At 45.1% G+C, this 22,014-nt stretch overlaps 1 protein-coding gene across 1 annotated transcript; it reads right to left on the bottom strand.

The window, feature by feature from the left end:
- Nucleotides 1-831: 831 nt before the first annotated feature.
- LOC103091683 (basal cell adhesion molecule) lies at nucleotides 832-22,014 on the bottom strand. Its single transcript, XM_032964442.2, has 11 exons — nucleotides 21,047-22,014; nucleotides 16,209-16,351; nucleotides 14,943-15,159; nucleotides 10,737-10,804; nucleotides 10,095-10,179; nucleotides 9,451-9,627; nucleotides 7,654-7,781; nucleotides 6,460-6,607; nucleotides 4,934-5,036; nucleotides 3,200-3,257; nucleotides 832-2,745 (listed from the first exon to the last, which is right to left on the bottom strand). The coding sequence occupies exons 1-11, from the start codon at nucleotides 21,090-21,092 to the stop codon at nucleotides 2,734-2,736; spliced, it is 1,185 nt and encodes a 394-aa protein (XP_032820333.2). The 5' UTR covers nucleotides 21,093-22,014; the 3' UTR covers nucleotides 832-2,733.

The raw sequence follows: 22,014 nt of genomic DNA, 5'->3' as shown, positions 1-22,014 counted from the left end.
CATTTTCTTCGTTAATGTTCAATTTTTTGTATGATCATTGCAGGTATTATGCAATATACAATCCTTTAAACTGTGAACCCTTCTGAAGAAAAATGCATGTTGAAAAACGTTCTAAAACCCATGCATATGCATGGTTTTTCTTGCTTGATTTCATAAATATCCAGCAGCCCCTTCAGCTGTTTGGGCCCTTAAACGTTGCTTAGTTTGCTGATGCTTAGTTCCATCACTATTGTAGTGAGCCCAAAGACGAGGGAGAGCCGGTACTTGAGGCAACACTTTTGTTCAACAAATAACTCAGTACAGGGTCTCTAACACAAAGGGGTAACGGCCCCTTACACCCGCTACCTGGGGAGGTATGGCCTCCGGGCTATCGTGCCTCCTCACACTGGGGACCACTCTGCACTCAGCCCTCTGGCTAGGGGGCCTAGGGGAGGCTATCCTGACCCAACCCAGCCAAGGTCCTCGGGTCCCGGCCACTGGCCCACTAAGTCTCGGCCCTTACAAGGACAACGGGTCTGGGGGTACCCAGAGTCCGACCGCTGTCCCACGTCAGTCCCGGCCCTTAGAAGGACAGCGGGTCTGGGGGTCCCAGGGTCCTACTCTGAAGCTCGGTCTTCAGTCTTCGTACACCTGCCAGGGTCCCCACGCCCCTGGCCACGCCTCCCTTCCAGAGCGTTCCAGAGGGTCCTGGAATCTTCCCCCAGCCCCCCTCTCGGGGGTCTGGGGAACCTTGGTGGCCCACTCATCACCCCCTATTGGTGGGTGTCTGCTAGTGCAGGCAAGTACCCCGTTTATCGCGTTACACTATCATCAGGCACATGCATGACGAAAGAGATCTGTTATTTTATTCATTCAACACGCATCACGTCTATAATGTACATTGCAATAAAAAAAGATTTTAAAAAACACACCACAGATTGCATTGAAAGAAAGAACTTCACAAGAATACTGAAACTGACGAAATAAATGTTCTATAATTGCCGTTATAACATCGCATATCCGACTCCCTGTGGCTTTGTGAAAAAAAGTTAAATTTCGTGAAGGAGATAAGGAGGAGAGCTTTTGTACACACAAAGATTCGCACCTTTGTGTGTTGTTAAACACGTGTTTCCAGCCTGCGTTCATGCTTCTGTTGTGACGGGCTTTCCCCATCATTTACAGATGTCGGCAGCTGCTAACCGGGTCACAATCGTGACTAGTTGAAAGTCCTTTCCATGCGTTGGCAACACACAGAGGCAAATGGTAGTGGTGGCCTATTGATGACTGTGTTGCACCGATGAGGCCTAAACCGGTCTAGTCGGTGGTCTAACGAGCAAAACGGCCACATTTCATGCAGTGGACATGCAGTGGGTTTGAGCTCGTGGTTTGGACAGCATATGTGAACGTCGATAGGGAATGACTGCACACACACACACATTATGTTGCCCGGCAGGAGAGACTTAACGACTGCTTGAAACGTCAGCAAAAACACAAACTCTGCCGCACTTCAGAAAGTGAATGCACGCGAGATTGCGAACGTGCAACAGGATTTCCCTTTCCCTTCTTACGCGGCCGATGCGTTCCAAAATCAAATAAAGAACCCAATGGGGGCGCGCACGGACCGCACAGTTGACCTCAGCCCGCAATGCATCGCACGAGGCGAGCGACCAGCCCCGAACCGCGTTTAGCGCGCGCAGTCCACGCAAAAGCCCCGCATGGGTGACTTGAAAGGGCATGGAGCAACATGTCCAGGAAATCGCATGAAGTGAGAGAAATCCTGTGAATTCAGAGTGACACGATCCACAGTGCGTCGCCGCCCTGGATGTGGGTGGTCGGGGTGGATTCACGACGGTCGGATATGCGACGTTGCACTGAAATTGTTTAACACTGCACAGCCTAAGCAAGCCACTATTCTAACACATCGACCGTAGGTCAGCGAACGGATCACTGTAATATCAGGCGTTAAAATGTTTTATCCGTATACTAGTACAGTATAGCGTTGCATTGTATATGATCGGCATACAGTAAGTATAAACGTATTGTGCACATTATGATTCGTGGAACGGCGTTTAAAAAAAAAAGAAATAATGATTTCTTAATCTACTCCTGTGTGTTCAATCCAACCCAAACTCCAACCCTTACAAGTCGAACACGCGTATAAAGGCGCAACCCTGCAATTACTCGCTCGAGCCAATGCTGGCAGACGAGACTCCACAAGCGGAAACTCTAAGTCGAGAGAACCCCCTCTATCGAATGTGTCTTGGCTTACTTTTCCACGTGCGCACGGACATCCTGAAAATATGGGATTACAGTAGACACATTTTACCCCACTGACTATACCCATTTATATTGCTTGGTGGACAGAGGAGGGGGGGGGGGCGGGATTTAAGAGGGATTGCCTCGTTGTTTCAGTTGTCACGCTGGGAGATGGAACAGAATCGGTCATCTCTGGATTGCAAGCCCAGTGCGCTGACCGTTACACCACGGGAGCATCGCGTAACCTCACCTATATGGTGGTGCAATTATAGTTTGGTTTATATTGATTCTGTAAACATACATACACACGTATAGTCCTAACATATTAAAGTGCTCTTTGAAATGATACCTCGTAAAAAAAGGGTTGTGTACACACAACAGAATCGTCAAAAGTAACAGCATAGCGCGACATATGTGACGAAAGCTCACGAAAGTCAGTCCTTTTCCATGGGTTTGGCAGCATATCGTTGTCTTCTCATTGTGATAGTGCAGCTAAGATTAACAGCATTCCTAAAGGAAAATAAAGACAAACACAGAATACCAGTGTAAAAATCATCATCATCATCATCCTCAGTTATATTTCCGAATTTCAGCATCGTTGTCGTAATCATGGCCGTCTGCTACTTCGTTGAAAACAACAAAAATGTGGCAAGCGTAAGATGAAAACGTTTATGAAATAATCACCCGTAGCCTGCCCAATCCCATGAGCTATCAGAAGCCAAGCAGTTCCGAGCCTGGATAATGTTTGGATGGGCGATCGTCACGCATGATAAATATTGTCATTGGGGTTGCGTTAGGTATATAGTTGCAGGCGGAGGAAGGCAATAAGCAAGATCCTTTGCGGAACTGTACTTCCATGCTTCCGCATGTGTGCTTTCAACATTTTCAAATTTAAAAGTGGGGAAAATACAACCCTGCGCGTATATTTCATCACAGAGTTGGATGCAATGACAGGCGCACTTACCGAGCCTTTGTGAAGTGGATTTAGTGATTTATCCGCTTCTCCAGCTTTATTCTTACTTCTGTTTGAAAACACCGGCGGACAGTGCGGTGATTAGGCATGTAATTGCTTTCATTGCGCACACCTGCAGTGTACATCAGCCATGCTCAATTCACTGCTGGATGAAGGCCTCCCCAAGCTGCCACCACCACCACCACCACTTCTCACGCACCTCCGATGACCACGGTTGGCTATGCAATATAATCCACCTAGCGCCTATACACTGACTGATTAAATCGCTCCATCTCCTCGGTGAATGTACTCTTGAACAAGTGACATTTGTCGGCTGCAATAGTAAATGCAACGTTGAAAAATATCACGTTGAATTGCTCTTGTTCTCACGTAGCATCTTGGCTTAAAGCTTTCGTGACCGCAGGAGTTAATCATGCGATCGAAACGTCGTGATTTCTAATTATTTAATGATTATTTTTTATCTATGTGACTTTACCGAAAGACCCAAAGAGTATCACGTTGAATTTGTACAGTTCTCATCCAGAATATGAAGAAAATACTTGACATATTGTCGGTTACTAGCAGCCACTGCTTGTGGTTAGTGGCTCTCACAGAGCCTCAAACCCCGGTGGGCCCTGAGTTTTGATTCTTTGCCTTGGCCAATCATTGCTGGCAAGTGAAAGCTGGACCACACCGACCACCACCCGCGCCACTTTCACCAACCCCCAGTGACCAGCATGGTGAAGTATGGTCAAACAATGACGGTGAGTGACCTACAACAGTGCGAGAGGAAATCAAACTGGGGAGATGGAGCGATTAAATTGGTTCGTGTGCAGGTGATTGGTGGATTGATAGCGCTACGCTGCGCTACGAACCCAGCGACCCGAGTTCGATTCCTACCCACGGCCAACACCAGTGACGATTATCTGAACCAGTCCTGGGCTTCTCCTAGCTCGCCTCAGCCTCAAATCAGTTCCTGTTGGGATGTGTAAACATCGCCGCTGGGGAGACAAAGGCGGACGGGCGTGGGCTGGTCACACCACCCCCTCGTGTACCGTTTCGGCCTTCATAGGTGCTCGCTAACAGCATATTCTTCAACAGTCTGTGAAGGCTATAGGGGGGATCTTTGTATTTTTATTACATCGCAGGATCATGAGAGGTGGCGACAATTTGGGGTGTGAGGTCTTCGTCCAGCAGTGGATTGATAAAAGGACTTAACATTTTTATCTTATGTATATAGAAAAAAAATCACCTAAATAATTTCAGAGATTCATTATAAAGGTTTTTGGGCAATATCGCGTCAGTATAAATGTGTCGTAACCCTCCACCACCCGAAACAGTCAATTAGTAAGGAGTTTGTCACGTAAACAAAACGCCAATTAGTTACTACTCCAGCCCACCGGTGTGTTGGAGAGTAAATCCACTCCATTTACAATTTGAGTACGACGTTTCGCTGGTAATCACATCTAGCATGGTCGGGCGATTTGCCAGAATCGTGAAGCAATCCATCTGCTTCCGCCCTTAAATGGAGCAGCAGCAGGACGACGTCATCACTGAACCCAATCAGGTACAGAGATCAGAGGCGGAGGAGGGGGGAGGGGTATTGTAATTATAAAACAGATTAATAATCAGTTAATTAGTATGTGTTTCCTCTATAAGGAATTGTAATTGTAAGACGTATTACTTAATATTGCGCTTCCAGGCCGCGCTAATTTCAGAGATATCCGAACACAATTGAATGTTTACCTTTGACAGCGTTTGATGACAAGAAATGAAATGATCAACGATGCAAACATGGCGCACGTAACGACCACACCAACGACCACCTCGATCCTTCTCGGAAATGTATCTGTGAGAGCCAAACAAACAAAAAGACACAAACAAGAATTACGAGACGTCTCCCTCACCCCCACCCCAAAAGTGTGAAGCTTAGCAAGGACCCTCCTGCAAAGGCCCTCGAGACAAATGCCCAGCGGGGGTCTCAGCGTGCGGTCCCGGGACCGCCGCTGAGCGGCCCGCGACGGCCCTTCGGGTGGTCCGCGGTGACTTACATGATAAATAAATAAATAAAATTTACTTTGGTAAACTACCCCTGATTAAACTACCCTAACGCTAACATCTAAAAAAAACCCTTCCCCCCTCCCTCCCCCCCCCGAAAAAAGCCTTGTAGCTGCGTAACCATTTTTTTTTAAATGTTCCGGTAATATCAATAGATTTTTTTACGAGTGGTATTTAGTGGGAGAAGTGAATGCGTTTTGTCACGGGGGATGGGGGGGGTCCCGCGGAAATGTTTGCATCGCCTGAGTGGTCTGCAGGCCAAATAAGTGTGAGAAACAACTGCTCTAGATTTTAGGATATCTTAATAGTCGTATCTATAGGAGAATCGCACACACTCTGCAGGCTCCATTTTGTAGGAGAGTCCGACAGATAGTTGCTACGCCCATTCCTCGTTGAATGATTTTGAATTGAGAGATGAAAGTGGGGTGTTTGGAGATAGATTTCGCACACGAGTGAATAACTTATTGAAAATCCAAACAGATAGGTCAGCAACTCAACCCTGACCACGTCAAAGCCCTGCAGGTTAGGAGTTTCACACACGTGGTCTGTGTGTGATCCATCAACCCCACACGCAAGGCAATTTGTGACAGGCGTACACCACCACACCCAGCCAGCTCACGAACTTCGGCTTGTAAATAGCTGGGTTAGTGAGCTGCTACCTTCGATAGACTAGGTGGTCATCTCTAGATGCCTGCTGATGAGACCCAGAAAGTCGAAGCCAGTCTCGAGTTTTATTTATTCTGTTATGAATTCAGCAGTAACGCTGCACAGCAGTGCACAATGAGTTCGTGTACGGTGTTCGTTTTTGCCTTGAAAAGGGTCAAAAGGTTCATGTGGAGTGCCAATAACCAGCTTGACCTTTTTGCTTCATAATATTGGTTGATGTAGATGCAGAGCAACGGACTGCGATGTCACATCGAGTTGGTCAAGCCACATGACCGCGTCCAGAGCAGCGGAGTGCATCGTCGCTGTGATGTCCGCTTCGTGTTTTGTGGATCGGGGCACTGCATCGTCATACGTTGTACGGTCTGTTCTGGATGACCACAGCCTCACACTGGAGACTTTTTTTTTATTTTTCCATTTGTGCATCGGGTATCCGCATCTGCCACGCTTTGTGCAGATGCGATTTAAAACATATTTTTAATTGATGGACTAAAGTACATTTTAAATACATGTGTGCAGACAGAACGGAGTCATGCTTCGTTTGCATTCACCTTTGCGGTACTGTACAACGAAGGTCATCTCTCCCCGCCCATGCTTGTTCCACGCACTGCACGTGACGACTGTGACCCTCTCCAGCTCGTTCACATTCAGCTCCAGCTGACTACTCAACACATTTAGCTCTTTGTTCCAGTGCTCCACCTGCAAGGAGTCCACAATCCGTCACCGAAACGTGCGAAACAAACACGCTCTGGTAATATTGCTTATTAATTTTTGTTAATCGTTTTGAGACTGACACAAAGGTCGCAGAGACAAATGATGTCAGGGCTGCGCATTTACGTAAAAAAAATCCCCCTTCACCAGAAAAGCATCACAAGATATCGAGTTAAGAACACAGAATGTGGCCTTACGTGAACTGCATGCGTGCGCTGTACATGAGGGTTCTTTGAGTGAATTCTGTCAGGAATATCTCATGTCGTCAAAACAATGTCGGGGGAAATAAACGTGAGTATACCCCCCGCAATGTGTCAGGACTATGGCGAGGAGGTGACCGGGGTGGCTCAGAAGTCAGAGCACTGAGCTGGCACCACCACTTAGTTCGAATCTAGGTAGCTGCCTGTGCTTAAACAAACAGCACTGCACAAACAGGCATCGCATTGACTTTTACTCGACACTTAAGTTGGCTAAATTGGCTACATTTCAAACTTAAAAAAAAAATGGTTTGACCGGAAAGCGATGAAGATTACCCTTAGTGGCAAAGCAAGTTGGGAAAATTCTGTCCCCTACTGTGTGAACCAGAGTTCTCTTTAAGGCAAGTGGCCTCTGTAGATCTGTAAGATGTGTGGTTATTGTAGGTATATCTCTCAGGTAGATCTGTAATATCCATTTGCACCGACCGTTCTCTGACCGAATGGAGGTTTGACGTGACACCGACAGCGCCATAGGGATAACATTTAGATAAATATATATACAGTGTAAAACCTTGGATTGCGAGCATAATTCGTTCCGGAAACGTGTTTGTAATCCAAAGCACTCGTATATCAAAGCACTCGTATATCAGTTGTGATCACGTGACGCTCGGCAGACAAAGCGTATACGTGCTAATCGTATTGCAAGATCTCGCTCGTTTATCAAATTAATATTTATTTAAACTTTTTGCTCGTCTTGCAAAACACTCGCAGACCAAGTTACTCGCAATCCAAGGTTTGACTGTATTTTAAATAAAATATTTTGACTCATGTACTTACAGGAGATCCCGTGATATTCCAACTTATAGTAGGCATGGGGTTTGCTGTGGCCTCGCACAGAAGACTATAGTCAGTTTTCACGTCTGGAATGGATATTTGAACGAGTGTCTTCTGAAACTGTGGTTTTGCTACAAGAAAAAGGGGCACACATGTTAGGGGTATTATCTAAATGACAGCATGTGACAGCAAGCTTCAAAACAAATCATCACCTCTATTATGAAAATATGTAATATGAAACGTAAGCAGAGTCTGTGTGGAGTTGGCACGGCTATTACAAATATTGTAAATTTAAAGACCGGCCCCTGCCATAGGAATGTGAACTTTTCAGATCACTGCCTCCTTCTTCATTCGTATGGCCAATGTAGACGCAGCACAACAGCCAAGGTGTCACATTCAGGTGGTCAAGCCAGACAGCCGCGTCAGGAGCAGCGGAGTAGTGTATCATGTACCATCGTCGCTGCGATGTATCCTTCGTGTTTGTGGATCGGGGCATTGCGACGTTACACGTTGTACGGTCTGTTCTGGATGATCGCTAGTCGCACAATGGAGAGTTTTTAATTCTCCATTTGTGCATCAGGTATCCGTATCTGCCATGGTTTGTGCGGATGCGATTTCGGGTGGACCGTGAGCTTCGTGGAAGATCAAACGCAGGGATCGCTTAAGTTGGGTCTTTCACAATGCCAATGGAAAACCACATCGCAGACGCTCCTCAGACTGTGATCAATTAATCGTACGCAGTGGTGACTCATACTGCAGTCGACAGTGTCTCTTCAAGCTGCAGTGCTTATATCTTGTCAAATACTGCCCCCTAGTGAATCCTGTGGCCCCAACACTTACCCGTGCAAACAAAAGCTACACTCCGTTATCTAAAACCTTTCAGTGCCGTACTTGACTAATTCATAATGCATCCGAAAGTCCGCAATCTGATCGGTAACTCAAAGTGCCACGTCTTCAAACAGTTCTGTCCAAGCAAGTTTCAAAGGAGTGGTAAATATTCTTATGCCTAGGATACAGTAGAAAAACAACCTCTCTTGATTTCCCACCAAAGTGGCGCAGTCTCTGCATTTCATGTGGTACTCATTTTATCAACCCCCCCACAACCACCCCCAAAACATTAATGGATAATTCACAGACGCTTTGTCGAAGCGGATATACATTTATGAACCCACTTAAGAATATATATATACAGCAGATGGCTTGTGTGGGTGGGTAATTCAACTGCCAAAATAAGTGATCCTTATGGCGGTACTCTGGGGTACCAAATAATACAAACTGACCGAGGCAATTAAATATTTTATTTCTGGGACACTATTTTTTCCCAGGGGTGTTACTTCACTCCGCGACTGGGGTACCAATCAATCCGAAATCAGTGCTACTACGCGATGTCGAAACGCCAAACATTAGCATAAAAAAAAGTTTTCGAAAAATTCAACTTTGAATAGTGCATCGCGCACAGCTCGTCGAGATGAAGTCGATTGCCGCATCGCCGACCATCAACAGACTCAAAATGACTGCATCACGGACATTATGCGAGAGCCTGGGGTACTATGGTACTTACGGATACCCCGGGGAGTACCGCCATAAGGTTCAATTGGCCAACCGTGGCCAGACGAAACTGGTGTGCTCACTGGCCCAGTGTGTCTCATGCCACCCCCACCCCGGCGGTGCTCCGAGATTTTTTTTGCTGGCGGCAAATTGAATATTCGCGCGCGACGGGGGTGGTGTTTGTGTGTGTGCGTGTGTGTGTGTTTAACGCCGCATACTGCGACGCAGCCGGCCCGCTGAGCTGCTCCTCACCCTCGTGCACTGCGGTTATTTTGCCCGAGGTGACGGTGCTTGGCCGAGCCGGCGAGCCGTGGTGAACCTGGCAGTGGAAGGTGGCGTTCGTGAAGCATCGCTGCCGGTACAACATTCTCGAGGTGACCGTGTACAGGTCGCCGGCGTACTCGGTGACCGTCTCCTGAACGATGAAGTCTGAAGAAGGGGTAAAGGTCGAGGCATGCTGATTAAAGTGAAAACCAACATTTGAATTGAATATGGTAATGGTATTGGAATAATTATTTCTGTATCTCTGGACCTCAGCGATATTGAACCTGTGCTCTGATAGGTTATGATGAGTAAATATACATAGTTATCACGTTATTTCTTTAGAACTGCTTTTTGTGTTTAGTTTTTTATCTTTCCGCCGCACCTCCGATTAGCACGGTTGGCTACGTACAGTGCCGAAGAAGTCCAACACACACACATACATAAAGCACATATGTACGTTTAGTAGTGTATCTCGTTAGACAAATATGAGCCGCCTTTGATCACCAATTGGCATATTCAGCGATCAATAACCACTGGAACAAGCGTTTCATTTTCGGAACATATCACTTCGCTTTGGGCACAAGACATCGTCATTGCAGAAGACAAGCGCGCACGTGAACGGAGTAGTGTACCGGTTGAAGTGACCACAGACTCATTGCCTCTGTGCCATGTGATCTTGGGCTGTGGATATCCATTCCTCGCGATGCACACGCCGACCTGCAAGAAAGTGACGAGAGCGTTATGATGCGCGATGCCATGCGGAAAGATGCGCACTGAAAATAATATCCGCTAGCATTGAGTGCAATGAACCACAAAGACCCAAGTTCAATTCCCAGCCACGGATAACATCAGTGGTGAGCATTAAGCCTTAATTATTCATAATCAGGTGGCAAATCATGAGACCAAGGTAGTCTTACTTGCCATATACAGTCTCTAAAATAGTCATGTCCCCCTCCACCCTGCCTCCATTCCCCAACCCATACTGACCGCTTTGGTGAATTATGGTCAGAGAGTCCCCATGATTGACTCAGAATGGGTAGCGCTTTTATTCAGTAGTGCATTGGCTCCTGGCTGTAATCTATTACTATTTCGATGTTAAGTTCATCGTTATAATTACAAGCCACCGTCTTATCCACGCCAGCCCCTTGATCAATCCACTGCTGGATGAGGGCGTTACCGCACCGCTTGAGTGGTGGGGTTATTTTAGCACACTGTACATTGTAGCTCCCTGCACTGATAAGTCCGGGTTGTCGAAGAGCCACCAGTTTACTTACCTCCGCATAAGTTTCTTGTGTTATAACGACAGACTTGTCGGGAAATTCAGTCTCTGGAGGGACCACATCTAAAGCAGAAATAAAAGCACTGTCATTATTGTCATCATCGTTTTACGAGTAATCTTATAGCACAGCATCATTATATATATATTTTGTATCCACCCAGGTTATCTCTGCCGTAGAGTGTAGGCACGCAATGGGAAGTTTTGCTTTATTCAAATCCTGGTTGTAGGCGGACTCAGTCCATCATCGCTCTGCGGTTCGTGAGATGATGAACAATAAATGGGGAAATCATCAGTTGTTGTCCGATGGAGAGACTCAGCCACACCATAGGAATGTGGAATTTCCATCATTGGTGCCGGGCTTTACACAGGAGATGAGCACGCCCTCGATGCTCGTTTGACCAGGAAATCACTTTTTTCTTCATTACGTCTTTGGGACAAAGTTGAAAAAATAATCATGATTGAGTAAGTTGAGTAATGAAGCCCTGTAGACTGCATTTAGCAATGCCATACTTATGAAGAAGCAGTGGCATCTGTTTATATTGATTTGCACATGCAGCAACATACCCATTTGTTTTGAAGACGACACAATGAGTTTACCGCATGTTATTTTGCATATCAAAACAATGATGGCATATAAACAAAACATAAACCATATGCTTGGTTTTTTCGGTAAAGTCACGTAGAAGGGAAACAATAAAATAATAAAAATATAAAACAATAAAATTCTCACGTTTCGACTGCAACACAAGCAATCATCATCAGGTGTGAAAACCACAACAATATTTTTATTTTCTTGCTGTGGTTTTCACACCTGATGATGATTGCCTGTGTTGCAGTCGAAACGTCGTGATACATTTTATCGTTTTATATTTCTATTATTTTATTGCTTCCCTTCTACGTGGTGACTTTACCGAAAGAACCAAGAATATGAATCACTGCAGTCACGAAAGTTTTAAATAAAAATAAAACACAAAATGTTAAAACAATTTTTTTTTTTACAAAAACGCACTTTCTTATTTTGTTTCTTTCAGATATTGTTTCTGTCGCCGATGCGTTTTTATTAGCTCAAAAAACTACCGGTCTCGTGACTCCAGCTTTTAAAACGGTTCTGCTTTCATAACACACTTCCCCAATTCCTTCGTCATTATTCTTGCTTGTGGGGGAAATGCGGGAAAACCAGTCATGTGTTATTACCACTGCAGGTTTCACGATTAGGGGCCGTCCATAAATAACGTCACGCGATTTTTTTAGAATTTTTGACTTCCCCGCCTCCCCCCTCGTCACACGGCGTCACAAAAAGTCAGACCCCCCCCTCAAATATGACGTCACAAAGCTCTGCCCCCCCCCCAAAAAAAATGCTTGAAATCGCTTTAAACTATTGTCAGTGTAGTGCGTATTTAATGTGGCGCTGCACTCTGATGTTGTAGGAGAAAACCTTTATTTAAAAAGTCTATTTAATTCAGTAGAACGTGTTGTCTATGTTTATTTAAAATTGCGCATTTTGATGTGACGTCACGTAACTCAACCCCCCCCCCACCACCCCATCGTCACATCGTCACAAATGTCTGACCTTCCCCCCCCCAGGTGCGTGACGTCATTTATGGACGGCCTCTTATGTATGTACGCAGAATTTATTTCGCACCACACGTACCCAAGCGTGTTCATCAGAGGTGTGGGAGAAGGACATCAATGTATGCACAGCTACAGGCATGCGTGTGCTGCGTACAATTACTGCTGATCCCCATCAAAATTGGCTTGCAAGGGAAAGAGGGCTGATGTTTATTAGGGACAGGGTTATGGCTACTGGTAGGGAGAGTGCAGCGATATTTCTCACATCAGCAGGAGTTTGCACTAAACGTCAGTGCCAAGGCCTGCTACCTTCAATACACTTGGAGGAATGCTTTTGATCGCCTACTCTGACCCCATCAGCTTCGCAAACCTAACAACAATGGACCTCCTGACATTAGCTTTTACCAGGTTAAGTGTCAATACAAAACCATGTCTACGTGTACATCACGGGGATATCAACTGCTTTGATGCGGGCAAATACATTAAAAGGCGCCTTATTGACCTGGAAACTTGACTGGACACGGACACCCGTGCTCAGCGGTGATGCGAGAGAAACCGTGTTCCCTTCCCCAACCTGCAATGACCAGCATGGTGAAGTATGCCCCCCCCCTTCCCCACCCCATGACTGATGTATCAAAACCAGGCCCCCCCCCCGTTCTCTGCAGCTCTGAATCCATTAGCCACAGTATATTTGTGCGAGTCTACGGCTCTCTGCGTGAGTGTTACTGCTCTTTGTGTGAGTCTGTAGGTCTCTGCGAGTCTGTAGCTCTCTGCGTGAGTGTTACTGCTCTCTGTGTGAGTCTGTAGGTCTCTGCGTGAGTGTTACTGCTCTTTGTGTGAGTCTGTAGGTCTCTGTGAGTCCATGGCTCTCTTCGTGAGTGTTACTGCTCTCTGTGTGAGTCTGTAGGTCTCTGTGAGTCTGCAGCTCTCTGTGTGAGTGTTACTGCTCTCTGTGTGAGTGTTACTGCACTCTCTGTGAGTCTGTAGGTCTCTGTGAGTCTACGGCTCTCTTCGTGAGTGTTACTGCTCTCTATGTGAGTCTGTAGGTCTGTGTGAGTCTGTAGGTCTCTGTGTGAGTGTTACTGCTCTCTGTGTGAGTCTGTAGGTCTCTGTGAGTCTACGGCTCTCTGTGTGAGTATTACTGCCCTCTCTGTTAGTCTGTAGGTCTATGTGAGTCTACGGCTCTCTGTGTGAGTGTTACTGCTCTTTGTGTGAGTCTGTAGGTTTATGCGAGTCTACGGCTCTCTGCGTGAGTGTTACTGCTCTCTGTGTGAGTGTTACTGCTCTTTGTGTGAGTCTGTAGGTCTCTGTGAGTCTACGGCTCTCTGTGTGAGTGTTACTGCTCTTTGTGTGAGTCTGTAGGTCTATGCGAGTCTACGGCTCTCTGCGTGAGTGTTACTGCTCTCTGTGTGAGTGTTACTGCTCTCTGTGTGAGTCTGTGGCTCTCTGCGTGAGTGTTACTGCTCTCTGTGTGAGTGTTACTGCTCTCTGTGTGAGTCTGTGGCCCTCTGCGTGAGTGTTACTGCTCTCTGTGTGAGTGTTACTGCCCTCTCTGTGAGTCTGTAGGTCTCTGCGAGTCTGCGGCCCTCTGCGTGAGTCCATGGGCCTCTATGTGTGTGGTTGGCTGGGTAGGTTAAGGAGCAGGGTGTGGTAGGAATCACTGGGAACGAACAGGACGCCTTCTGGATGTGACCATCGCTATGTAGGGCAAACACAAGGACCCTATCTGGCGAATTAAAGTTTGTTGTACATGCAGAACCGCTGAAACAGGTAGCCATACATATGTATGTAGAATATCCACGGGACCTTATTTTGCCAGTATCAAAATTATGAAAAATATAAGAATAGGCTTTACCATTTCTGGCAATAAAACAGTTGTGTTGAGATGTTCACACACCAAATAGATACTAAATAGATGTAACTGCTCAACCCGAGCTATACATGTTTCTGACACTTGCATTGTCTTTGTAAGGCTGTCTCTGGTGAAGGTCAATAAAGTTTCAAAGACAATGCAAATATCACCGGAGCATGTTTGTTTGCATGTTTTGCAACAAAGTACGTGTGTATAATACGGGGTTTTTTTGGGGGGTGGTTAGATCATGTAAATATATAAATGTGTCTTCAAAACCCGCCACATTGATGATATATTTACGCGATCTAACCCAAATAAAAACCCTTTATTGTAGATGATATTGGTCGCGAAAGCCTACGTGTTACAGAGTACGTGTGGTTAATGCAATCAAACTCGATGCCTTGTAAAAGGAATATATTTGGTGTTTGGACACCGTAACATCTGTTTTATTTGCAGAAGGACTTTTATCCCCAGAAAAGACTATTCCTATATTTTTCATTATACACATAAGACAATTTTTGCTAAAAAGGCAGGATGCGAAAGAACGCACCTGCATAGACAAAGGGCAGAGGTAAAGAGGTTTCGTGAGCCTCGATCCGGCCGCGTGGACGGCCGGTGGGGGTAAGGGAAAAATATCCAGAGCCGCGAGAGGGAGGGCCTTCGTTCGAGGAGCGACCCATCCCCACGGCGAGAGGAGGTCGACAGATGTTAGCAGGAGGAGATCCGAGACGCCCTCGGTGGCGGCGCAGTGTTTACTGGCTTCACGGGCGAATCACTCACCTCGCACCGTGACGCGCGCGGTGCTGTCCTCGGTGCCTCCGGCTCCCGCCGTCACCTGGCAGATGTAGCCCCTGCTGTCCTGCCGCGTGACGTTCTTCAGGAGCATCGTGAAGTCTTTCCCCACGAGCATCTCTCGCGCGTATCCCTCTGGTTTCTCCCGCACCTGCAGGTGGCCTTTCTTGTAGAACACCCGTCGCCTCTCGCCTTTGTCCGTTTCCTGGGGCCGTGCGACAACGGGTGCGAGTTGCATCGGTGAACATCGACATGATTAGATGTTGCGATTGAAAGCTTTCGTGACCGCACGGATTCATATTCTTGGTTCTTTCGGTAAAGTCACCACGTGGAAGGGAAGCAATAAAATAATAAAAATAGATATTCCGTGTTATTTATTTATATATTTTAATGATTATTTTATTGTTTTCCTCCTCCGTGACTTTACCGAAAGAACCAAGAATATGATTAGATGTGTTTTTTTTTAAAAGTAGTAATGTGTTGGGACGGGATGCCACTTAAGTTGTTTGTCGCGAGTAAAGCCCTCTCTGAGACACCCCGGGCATTACGGGTACTATTGTTGAAAACAAATCATTATTATCATAATCATCATCACGGGCGGATCTGATAGCTCAGATAGATGAAGATACCAATGGATGGTAGATACACATTAAAGCAAATATATTGCATTGCGAATGTTATATCTGCGACATTTCATAAGACAGTGTATTCATTCTAAATGTTGGCAAAGCAGTGCACGGCAGTGTCGAGAGAACGGTCTGTGGAAGGAGATCTCATAGCACTACGAATTTTTTTCGTCTCCCCCCTCCTCTTTTCAGAATATAGATGGACTAGTCCTAAATAAACTGCCAAATCGTTGCGCGTGGCGCTAACGTTTTTTATAAATAAATAAATGCACCGTTTAAAAATAAATTTATGCAAACCAACACACCTGAAGACGACCGTTTGAGTTATGGTCGAAACGTCGTGAGAATTTTTTATTGTTTTATATATATTATTATTTTGTTGTTTCCCTTCAACGTGACGTTACCGAAAAAACTAAGAACACGATAATATGATTCATGCATTTTGTTCGAAAAGGAAAGTATGTATATACGTAGAACTTATTTTAAACCGTACTTAGCCAACACATGCTAATCGGAGGTGCGGGGGAAGGACAACAAACTAAACGCAAAAATCAGTTCGAAATAAATGACATGATATGAAACAGACAGACATTAAAAAAGAAATCCTACAAAGTGACAGGTCACGTACAATGAACCACTGTAGAATGATGTCACTGTCACTTGACTTTCCGTCTCCTTGAGGGACATTCCACTGACACGGGATTTCCAAGTCACTGCCCGTGATGACGGTGAGTTCAGTCGGAGTTTTCACGGAAAGGAGGGTTATCACCCCTGAAAGGAAAACACACGTCCGCGCGGTTATTCGTTCTGATCTCCCTCGCCTGATAAGCAGGACGTCGTGGTTTCGATTCAGACCCTGACGATGCCTGTTGTATATTCGGAGTTTGCGTGTTCTCTCTCCCCGTGGAATTTTCTCAGGTTTTGCCCTCCACGTTTGGGCACGTGTTGATGTACGTGTGTATGTTGAACTCCTTTTGCACCGTACGTAGACAACCGTGCTAATCGGAAGTGCGGGGGAAGGACAACAAACTACACACAAAAAGGAGTTCTGAAGGAATGAGTTTGCAATTAAGATTTAAAAGTGCATAGCTCCAGTGGCTTCTAAATATCGCAAGAAAGAGAGTTCCAGACGCCCGATAAAGATACTATAAATTCCCACATGCGATGATCATATCAGCCACTACGTTGAGCTATGTGTGGTCAAGTCGCCTCTGAAAAATAGCTAATAGCTGAGTGTGCTTTACCTGAAAAATGAAAGTGTTTCGTTTATCACTCACAAAACACGACATTGATTTACTCAGTCCTGTGAACGCAATCAGTAGGTTAATGTTTCAACGTTATGATCTGGTAATAAGCCACTGAGACATGTTTCTTGAAATAAATAAAAAGTCAGTGCAGAATAGAACAAATAATGAACGACGCATATTAAAGCCAATGATATATGTTCAGCCAAAAATAAGATATTTAATGAACACAGAATTCACAGCAAAAAAAAGTATGCGTGGACAAATCCATGGCACAACATGAAAAATGCAGGCTGATTATACAAGGTGAAAATATTGGTTATTGAATATATTTTACGAAGCTTGCTGTGTAAACAGAAAATTACACTTTAATTCTCATTACTATTTTCATTGTTCTGTCTCATGCTTTAATTTCCCTGCCGCAGGATGGACAATGCACTTTTTGACACATCCATTGCGAATCTATTCCAACAGCTCGTTTACAGTAATACCCACTCATGCTCACAGGGGATTTATTTCTAACTGTATGAATTATCCACGGATGGGGAATTTGGCTCCATCACCGATGGAAGTAACCTTCTGTTGGGATATCACCGGTAACAGTGCATCATGCTCCTGCTCCTCTCGAAGCGAGTCACGGGATCTTTCATGTCCACAGGGTATCGGCAGAGAGCGCATCATTGTAAACAAATGTATCCAACAGATCAAAAAAAAATCAAGTGATTTCCTGCACAACACATTTAGGCAGTGAGCATCTCCTGCTTAAAGCCCGAAGCTTTTGAAAGTGTGGACATTTAACACCGTGCATTTATATCGAGTTTGGACACGTCCCGATAGATGAAATATTTCATATAAGTGTACTTCCGTCACTTCGTCAGTAAGTGGGGTTTTTTTTTTTAGAGCTCACGTCAACGTTTTAGGGGGTACTTTTATTGAGCAATATCTGTGCTGGGCAAACAGCGTAGTTTATGGTTAATGAGTTTCATGCGGCGTGTGTTTAAAGAAGGAAGTTCACTCACTGTGCTATTCATATAAGCCTGTTATTGTACTCGGAAATATATTGTTCGTGGCATCAGCAAAAAAAACAAACGCATCACCAATCGACTCTACTTTAGAGAAACCCAGTAACACTCTTTTAATGTGCAAGTTATTCAATTAGCGGTGCCTCCGTGCTTCCGCGATTTGTAGGTGTTTTTTTAGCCGCGTGACTCAACATTCGCCAAAGATTTCCAAAATTTGCACATGACTAACACCCCCCCCCCTCCCTCATTTCCTTCTTACCGAACTTTACAAAGATATTCTATTTGTCTTCTGCAAGGAGAAGAGGCGTGTTTATTGCGTAGTGTCGCGGACAATTGGATGAACCGCGCAGAGCTCTCCCACAACACACGTAAACGCGGATTACAGGAGTTGTACTATTCAGTACGCTACAGTACTCTTATTCGGTTCAATTTCAAATACCTTACGTCCAACATTGTGCCCTCTTGTGGGAGGGGATTCCGGTAAATAAATAAACTATTTTATCGAGAGGCGAGTTTATTCCACGATGTAATCAATGGAGATAATGAGGCAACTTTAGTCAATTCGAGCCTGTGGGACTTCTGCAACTGAACGATAACAACTCGACAACTCATTCGTCAGTAACGCCGTCTTTAAAAAAAAAATGTCAAATATAATCGGCCACGTTTCAGACGGACGTGTTGAGTTACAGTGCTATCAGACACGCAAATTCATGCCGCACATTACGGCGATTCTACTGAACACGCGTGGACAGTTCTGGCAAGATTTAAATTGTCACGTGAACATGACTTGGCAGTGTTATATCAAGGATGTGTTTTTTTTTTACGGATGATTGCCAGTGCAAAGTTTCCCACGCCGTGATAACTGGTTCTAAGAAGGGATTTTTTTTTAAATTAAAAAAAGAAGAAGTAATCATTGGATCCTTGAATCTGGGTTATACAAAACAGCACCACGTGACTTTGAGTAAGTGCAAAGCCAGCCTGGAACATTTCCCGTTTACTGATGTTGATCGTTTCTTGCACGTTATGCAATGCTGCGTGCGAGTCGATGCCACTTCTCACAAAGCAGTTTCAACGAGCTATATAGCCGTGACTTTAACTCGGTCTAAATGTGATACTGTACGCACTGCAATTAAACCTTAACACATTCGGTCAACATAGAACTATGCACCAGCTGACGTTTGGGGCAATGGCCCTGTACGCTTTGGGTACACGTACAGTCATAACCGACATGTTCTGCCGCCTCTAATTGGCAATTTTTGTGGCCAACAGGATGGTCGTCTCACGTTCGCTTAATTTCTGTGTGATGATCTACCAACCCCATCTCCGTAATCAAACGATTACACAGGGCTGTGTTATAATGCTGAAGAGGAAAATCGATCCATTAACGGACGATACTACATGACTGTGCCCTCATTTAGTTTCTCCTTGTTTACCCAGGAAAGCCTCACCGAGTCCCGCGACTCTTCTTTAGCAGGGGACAATTTTGCACAATTAGGGGGCGATAGTTGCTATGCAAATACCGATTGAGGAGTTTTGCAGGTCCGGTAGCTTTTCAAATTTCGCAACATTTGGACGGATGATGCCGGCACAAAAAATGGCTTACTCTTGCAAATGATGGCACGGTATATTTAAGCCCCACTCTTTCGCACCGTACGTAGCTAACGGTGCTAATTGGAGGTGCGGGGGGGGGGGAGACAAGCCGCAGTGTTAATTAGGGCGGCCTCTGGTTTCCGAACCGTGAGCATCTGGGACAAACGACAGTACTAATATTGATTTGAAGTTTTCGTGACTGCAGGAATGCATACTCTGTGGTTCTTTCGGTAAAGTCATGTAGGTAGAAAAATAAAAGAAAAAAATATATCACATATTATTGTAATATATTTTTATTATTTATCTTATTTTTGTTTTATTTTAATTTTTCTACCTACGTGACTTTACCGAAAGAACCCAAGAGTATAAACTACAGTACTGTATAACATAGGGAATAGGAGCCTAGCCCTCCTGGGGAGGTCTGTGCCAAAATTACTGCAATTAAAAATGAGCCGAGATCCTCCTGTCTGCTGATGTGATAATAGATTGTTCAGCACTACAGTACGGTATTCGAAAAAAAAATACCATATTGCATAGGAGAGAAAATAAGCATGACATAGACATGAATTTAAAGGGTTTCAAAGTGAAACACTGTGATTCAAATTGACGAGAAATCTTACTGCGTTGCTAAATACATTAAAATAATTAACACCAGTGACAAATACTGATTTAAACCCCACGGAAAGCATTGCTATAAATACGTCATCCAGTAGTCCATCCAGCTACAACATTGCCACGCAATGCTCCAACACAGAATACTATAGAGCCTGTTTACGGTACCATTAATGTATGTAAACATAAAACAATGTATTCGGTGACACTGCATTGGCAGGGGTGCACAGGCACGAGCACCATAAAACCCCAGCAACATTCGTCAACAACAATTGCCTTACAAGGGAGGGGAAATGTAGCGGGTGACGTTTCGGGCGATGGCCCTTCTTCACAGCACAAAGATAAACAGAGCACGTGCCAAAAACCGTTTCCGTTTTATCAAATGTGATGCATATGTTTCTTTTAAAATGCCTCGTTCACGGTTTAGTGTTGTCAATCAGTGCTCAACAGTCAAGTTGATGTGTTTGACAAGACGAGAACTCTTAAGAGACCAGGATTGAGTTTAGTCTCATTTGCGGCTATGGCTTGGGTCACCGACATGGCAAAGCCAATGGAGCAACCCAGAAATCAGAGCGAGAACAACTGTGTCACGGGAGAAATCGACAATTTGTGAACAAACATAACGAAACGTTATGCGTTTTTAAAAATTGTATTTCTAACAACGTGACTTTACCTAAAGAACCAAACAGTAACGTTTTGCGTGTTAATCGGATGTCCAACGATACGCACTTAAAAAAATAAAACTGCACAGTAATACGCCCTTAAAAAACCAGCAAAATACGTTAACATACTCGAAAGCGCATGCTAAATCACAAAATAATGTCCAACGCAAGACGAGGGTTCAGCGTACAATCAATAGACATCACTCGACGGATGATGCACACGCGGCTGGAGCACAGAGCGGTTCGGTAGCGACCCGCGAGATGGCTGTGGCCGGCTGGCTCCGTGTCACAACACAGCAGCAGCAGCTGGGGACTGCACAGCAGAACAGGACTCACCCGGTAGTGTGGTGAGCAGGATACATGTGACACAAAGGGTGTTCATCTCGACTCGCAAGTAGTTGGGAGGCAAATGGGTTTACGGTAAATGGGTTTAGTTCCCCGACGCAAGCAGCTCGTTGCTACTTATAGACGATTCACACGACGGATGGGGGTTTCCCCATGTGCGTTTTAGTTTCACATCATGTTTTGTACACTGAAAACGTCGTTTCCTGGCAGGATTCGCTGAGGACTGACGAGGAAGCAATGTAATGAGCCACTTACCAGCGAATCTACTGAATAGGAAATACCCATTTTTTAAAAAGCACTATTCTTCCCACCGCCACCGCTCCTCCTGGATATTCAAACACAACGTAGGGAGTGCCTCTTATAATGCCATAGCTTTGCGTGTGCGTGGCTAGTTTCGTATAGCTGCATTGGCTCCGGGCGCACATTTGGGGTGCGTCTTATGTTCCGGTGCGCCTTAATAACCCGATAGGCTTGCGTGTGTAAGACCAGATCAGTATAACTATTGACACGTGGCACAAGGTTAGGGTGCGTCTCCCTTTCCGGAGCGTCTTATAAGAGCGACACCACGCATTATCCTGTATGCACTCGGCAATAAAGGTGGAGAGATGCAGGGACTCATCGATTCACATTGATTATTTAGCTCATGGTACATGCCTCGAATTGTGTGTGTGACAATCGAAGTTTACATGTGCATCTGTTGTATGCACCACAGGTGCACATGTAACGTTCACGTGACCCCTCCAGCCACAAGGCACTTCCATTCCTTCCAATGTTCGAACCGCCATGGGAAGGAAACTGCATATGATATTGCGATATCCATTAACATTCATCATAAGCATTCGTAACTAGCAACAGCCAATTTAGCATCTCCGTAACGTATCACAAGCAGCAGAATGAATACTAGAGGCAACAGCAGTCATTATCATCTGCAACTTCCATTTATTATTACCATCACCTAC

This window comes from Petromyzon marinus, chromosome 32, assembly GCF_048934315.1.
Source record: "Petromyzon marinus isolate PM22_M1 ecotype Great Lakes invasive population chromosome 32, UKy_Petmar_22M1.pri1.0, whole genome shotgun sequence".
NCBI classification, from domain to species: domain Eukaryota; kingdom Metazoa; phylum Chordata; class Hyperoartia; order Petromyzontiformes; family Petromyzontidae; genus Petromyzon; species Petromyzon marinus.
The sequence above is the reverse complement of the archived record's forward strand: the minus strand, read 5'-3'. Positions and strand labels throughout refer to the sequence as shown.